Genomic DNA, 6,000 nt, shown 5'->3' with positions numbered 1-6,000 from the left:
TCATCCAGGGAATGGTGTGCTGTGACAGGGCAAATATCAGATTGGTCAGGAAAAATTCTGTGGAAGACTTATGCTTGAGGAACTCTTGGAATCCACAGGAAACTACAGTCACACTTAGCAGTGAGAAGGCAAGCCCAAAGGGGATGTTTGGAATTAGTCATACAACTAACGGTTGAGCTGTAACTTTCCTTTATATTCTTGTGTATGAAAGGGGGAGGGGGAATCAAGTCCAGAGCTCCAAGTCATTATCCTCTACTACTGTTACTTCCCAGTCCTCCTTTATATTCAAACCATGTTTAAGTAAAAATGTGCAACAGGATACCCTATGACACAGAATAGCTAGACACCAGGAAGACAGGATCTGGAGTTGCTCTCTTTGGATTCCAAGTCTGGATCGGTCTCTGGATGGCTGACTGGCACATCATCCAATAACTATTTCAGTTGCGTCCGTATAAAGGTATCCTATCAATAACTAGTAAACTATTTCCTAGATCCCCTTACTATGGTTTTAAATGCATTACTAAATACTCCCCCCTTCTAAGAATTAATGGAGTTGACTGTTATTATTATCCTGTCTTAGCAAGGAACCACTGGAAACACATTCGCCCATCCTGGAATTATTTATTATGTACTTGCTATGTGTCAGGCATGCTATGCTTCTTCATGCTGAAGAGACGCCGGTAACACAAAATCCTTGCCACGGTGCAGCTCCATTCTGGGGTTTAAAGAAGAAGGAAAAATAGTCAACAGAATAAACGTATATTATGTAATATTTAGATGATACATGGCATTGGGGGGAAAAAAAGAAACAGTAAAAGCCAGATCTAGAGAAGTTGGGGTTTAAAGTCGGGTATCAAGTTTGGAATTGAAAATGTGACATTTGAACAAAGGCTTGAAGGGGACCAGATTGCGGCCTCCCAGGCCTAGAGCGTGAACAGCCGCGGCGGGAGCAAAGGCCTAGACATCAATGCCAAGGACAAACCAGGGCCGTGAGAAGATGCAAAGGGGGTTTCCTTTCTGGATTGGATTGCATAGTCAATTCTTTCCACAAAAGCGAAACGGGGAAACCCCCCAGGGCAGGCACAATTTGACCTCCTAAATCGGCTCAGGATCCACCCAGGCAGTTCAGCACTCCGGTCCAAGCTCTCGGGGTTTAAACAATCAGTTGATTATCTCCAAGGCTCAGCTCCACGGCCGATGCGCCGGGTCCGGGAGAGAGGCAGCCACCATCCTCTCACTCCAACCCCGCCCCGACCTACCGCCCTCTAGTTCCCCAGCTCCGGGGCTTGGCATCCACTCCGGCCGGTCTCCACGTAGCGCTTCCCCGGCTACGGATTGCGCAACTCCGGCAGCCGGGCGGAGTCTGGACCCGGGCCCAGCAGCTGCCGCTGCCGCTGCCGCTGCTGCAGGCGGGAGAACACCCCTGGCTGCAGACGCGACGAGGGAGCCCCAGGAGGAGCCCCCGAGACGCCCACGGACCGAGCATGCGCGTGCCCAGTCCGCCCCGGCCGCCGTCTCCGCGTCGCGCTCGGCCCCGCCCCCGACCTCGGGTGGGGGGCGGAGCTACAGCCGCGCCTGCGCAGCACCTCGCCGCACCCTTACGCCTGCGCGCTGACGCCCGCCCGGTTTCCAGCCACCAGGGTTTTTTTTTTGGGGGGGGGTGGGGGAGGGGGCGCGTCTCGGCGAGTCACGATGATGGCGGCCACCACCAGCCTGTGGTGAGCCCGCGGATCCCCGGCTCGGTCTCCGCCGCTTAGCGCTCGCGCCGCCGCCGCCGCCCTCTGCAGGACTCGGGCCGGCGCGCGGGAGAAGCAGGCCGGCGGCCCGTGCGCTCGGGGGCCGGGCAGAGGCCGCAGTCGCCAAGGCCGCGGCGCGGCCCGGGGCCAGCAGGGCTTTGGGGGCGAGGCCCGCCCGGCGGGGCGAATGTGACAAGCCCCCACCCCCCACCACCGCCGCCGCCTTTTCCTCCCGAGTGCGCCGAGCCGCGCGGGCGACCCCGGGGCCCCGCCAGGCCACAGACCCCGCCCAGCGGCCAGCAGCCGGCGCAGGCAGGCAGGCAGGCAGGCAGGCAGGCCCCGACGGCGGCGCGGCGGCAACCATGCAGGTCACCCTGAAGACCCTCCAGCAGCAGACTTTCAAGATCGACATCGACCCCGACGAGACGGTGCGAGGAGGCCCCCGGGGGCGAGCGGGGCGAGCGGGGGCGGGGTGGGGGCGAGCGCGGGGCGGCGGCGGCGGCCCCCGGGAGCGTGAGGGAGCCCCGCCGCCGGGCCTGGGCAGCGTGCGGGGAAGCCGCGGCGGCCGCAGCCCCCGGGAGCCGGCGAGCCCCGGCGCCCCCCGGCGCGCCTCGGAACGGCGCCGCGTGCCCCGGGCGTTGGGGGAGGAGGTGGAGGCCGAGGCCGCGCGGGCTCGGGGCCTGCAGGGCCGACCCCCCACCCCCGGCCCCGGGCGGCTGCCGGCCCACCCTCGCCCTTCGGCGGCGGCGCTTTGTGGCCGCGGGAGGGCCGGGGCGGCCGTCGGAGGCCGCGGGCCCGCTGGCAGATGGCGCGGAGCGCGCCCGCGAGGCCGCCGCGGCCCGGGCCGGGGAGCTGTCGGCGGCGCGGCCGCAGGGGGAGGGGAGCCCCGGGCCGCGCCGATGGGGGCGCCCCGGGGAGGGGGGGTTGGGGAAAGGGAAGATGCAGGCGGCGCCGCGGGGGCTGCCGGACCCGCGCCGGGCCCTCGGCTCCTCGGCGTGGTGAGGGTCGCAGCTTAGGAGTTGGACAAAATCCATATATATTAAGAGATTCCGTCCGCGCGCGGAGGAGAGGCGGAGGGGGTGGGGTGCTGGAAGTTTTCGATATTTGCGCACCCCCCTCCTTCCCCTTTCTTGGTTAACCCTTTTATCCGCGTAAACCTGGTGGAACCGTCGAGTGCAGCCCTCCCGCCGCCGCCGCGAAGCCCCCCACCCCGGACCCCCGACCCAGATTGCAGGCTCGGAGGCCTCCTCGGGGTGGGTTTTTTTTTTTTTTTTTTTTTTTTGCCTTCGGGTCTTTGAAATCCCACCCTGAAACTCGACCCTCCCCCACCACCGCCACCCCCGGATTAACGTGTCGCCTGAGTGCTCAATCGTGTAAATTTTGTGGGAGTCAGAACTCGGGCCCTCCTCCGTGCCGAAACACCCCCCCCCCACCCCCTCGTTGTAATCTCTTTAGCAACGTTTCGAGGGAAAGAAAAAGAACTTTTGAAATCACGCTTGTCCTTAGACCCTTGGACGCGGAGACGTCCACGTGGTACGTTTGCGCCGCGGCCGCCGCCGCCGGAGTTGTGCCTTTCGGAGTCCCTAGTTTGAAATGGCAGGAACTTTTTACAGGTTTTTTTTTTTTTTTTTTTTACAAAAAAGCGCAGAGTCCAGTAATACACCCCCGTGGGGATTCGCTGCTCGTGTTTTTGGAATTGTGATTCTAGGCACGGTTAGGATGGGCAGCATGCTAAATTTAAACCCGCGAGTTTTTGTCCATCTGTATTTTAAGAAGTAGTTGGGTTCCTTTTTGGTGCAGCTCGGGGACTACAGACCTGAGCTCTTTGCGTGGGCTTGCAGTTTATTTAATATGACCGGGACAAGGTAATCTCTTCTACTTGCATCCTCTGCTCCGTGGGAATTATGCCTCCTTTGCGGGGACGTGAAGATTACATGCTATTTTTACTGATAATAAAAAGATTGTTAATCAGTGAATAATGTACCCATTACTTAATGTTAAGTTCTCTCTCTATATGCTTAGGTCCTTAACAGATTCGTAACTTTTTTGGAAATTGTGACAAGTGATTATGAGATGATATAGTGTAGTGTCTATATGTGATAAATTCTTTACTAAGATGCAGGAGATACCAATTATAAAACAATATTCTCAGTCGATTCTAACCACCTGTGAATTCATAATACCAATAAGGTCAAATTCTTTTTCTGGTTGTGTCCTTACTAGTTGAAGAATGAAAGTTAAAGTGCAGCTGCCTTTAATGTTTTTAGATAAAATTTTACACTCGTAAATGTTTGACTATAATGGCTTTTTGACTTTATATATTCTTTATGCTTATAAATGTTGCTCCCACAAGAAATTTATCTACCAGTATATGATATTCAAAAATTACAGAAACATTGAAACCTAAATGCATTTTTTAATAAAAATCGTTGTTTGGGTTTCTTAAAGTTGGAAAGTGACTGCTACTTGCTTCACTGATTTTTTTTTTTTTCCCTTTTTGGGTCACACCCGGTGGTGCACAAGGGTTACTCCTGGCTCTGCCCTGGTGCTAGGGGGGCATATGTGATGCTGGGAATGGAACCCGGGTCTGCCGAGAGCAAGACAACCTACTGGCTGTGCTATCATCGCTCCAGCCCCTCTTCACTGATTCTTGGGGCACTTTATGTATACTTAGAAATATCTTAGTGTTTGTAGACATTCTTAACTATACTTGCTATTTTCCAGATTGTTTCAGGAAAGAGCAGGGACTACCTTAGCTCTATGAATTTCAAATATGATTCTGAAAGTATATTTTTGGAAGGCTTATTGTTTTCAGAACTTCATCTTTCGAAGGTTCGGGGGCTCACCTAATTGTGCTCAGGGCTTATTTCTGGCTCTGCGCTCAGGAATCACTCCTGGTGGGCTCAGACCACCATTAATGCTGGAGATTGCAGTTCAGCCATGCAAGCACTGTTACTATTCCTCAGGTCCCCACAGCTTCTACCTTTTGGGCCACACCAGGGGTACTCATGGCTTACTTCTTTCTCTGTGATTACCCTTAGTGGTGCTGGGGGTACCATCTGAGGGGTGGGAATCAAACCTGAGCAGTTAACCCATTCTACCATCTTTGGGGACCCTCGCTTCATCTTTTTGTTGCTGTTATAATTTGTTGCAATTAATAGAAACAAAAATTAATAATTTTGGGCAATGAAGGAAAAGTACCAGATTCTTGAACATTTACTTAAAACAATTTGTGGATTACTATAACATTTTCAAGCTACAACTACTATAATTCCATTTCTGTAGGTTTTTAGATTAAACTAATCCCCCACCCACCCACCCACACACTGCATATAGATTATCTTGGGGAGGCAGGACGGGTGAGGGGAGTTTGGGCTATATACCCAGCTGTGCTCTTGGCTCACTCCTGGCTCTGTGATCTGGGGGTCATATGGTGCCAGGGATCGACCATTCTTGGTTGGCTCTGCATGGAAAGCACTTTATGTACTGTACTGTCTCTCCTGGCCCCTAAATTAACTTTTTTTGTTGGAGAGGGTGGAGGGCATACCTAGTGCTTAAGCTTGTTCCTGGCATGGCTCAGGGAACCATATGGGGAGCTAGGGATCGAACCTGGGTTGGCCACTTGCAAGGCAAGTGACCTACCTCATCTACTCTTTCTAAGCCCCAACATTTATTTTTGACATGGCGCTTAAGAAGAATTACAGTAAGAAGAAACAATGAAAATTATTCTAATACAAGGAGACTTTGTTCTAATTTGTGGAATTAAAACAAAAATTTTATATATATAGCTATTATATACATCGCTAAAAAAGAAAACATCAGATTTTGGTAAGATTTATAGGGAAAGCTACATTAAGTGAATAATATCCTGAGACCTCTATATTCTCTGCTGAGTGTTAGTCTTTGGTTTTTACTTAGAAGTAACTGGAAATATAGGGAATGTAGAAACTCCTTTTGAGATGAACAGCAAAAATGGACTGGAAGATGAGGACCAGGTAATGATTCATTTGTTTTACACGCAGTTCTTGAGTGAACTTTGACAGGAATGTAGTACTGGGATGTCTGTCAGACACGTCTGTATTTTCTTTCCTGGGAACCTTATTGGCTTAATTGGAGCTCAGTAGAATAGGGAATCTACAAACAGAAAAGTAAGAGGATTATGTTTTCAAGGTGTGCATATTTATACTTGAATTTGTTAATTCTCTTCTCCCTTTAAATTAGCATAATTTTCCTTTTTTTTTTTTTTTTTTTTACAATTTTTGTT

At 52.2% G+C, this 6,000-nt stretch overlaps 1 protein-coding gene across 1 annotated transcript in view; it reads left to right on the top strand.

The window, feature by feature from the left end:
- The first annotated feature begins 1,638 nt into the window (after positions 1-1,638).
- Positions 1,639-6,000, top strand: part of RAD23B (RAD23 homolog B, nucleotide excision repair protein) — a 47,295-nt gene continuing 42,933 nt past the window's right edge. The window contains exon 1 of the mRNA XM_004600285.3: positions 1,639-2,164. Coding sequence (XP_004600342.1) covers positions 2,099-2,164 — 66 coding nt within the window. The 5' untranslated portion in view covers positions 1,639-2,098. The remainder of the gene's footprint in view (positions 2,165-6,000) is intronic.

This window comes from Sorex araneus, chromosome 1 (assembly GCF_027595985.1).
Source record: "Sorex araneus isolate mSorAra2 chromosome 1, mSorAra2.pri, whole genome shotgun sequence".
NCBI classification, from domain to species: domain Eukaryota; kingdom Metazoa; phylum Chordata; class Mammalia; order Eulipotyphla; family Soricidae; genus Sorex; species Sorex araneus.
Note: the sequence above shows the minus strand (reverse complement) of the source record. Positions and strands in the feature narration are given on the sequence as shown.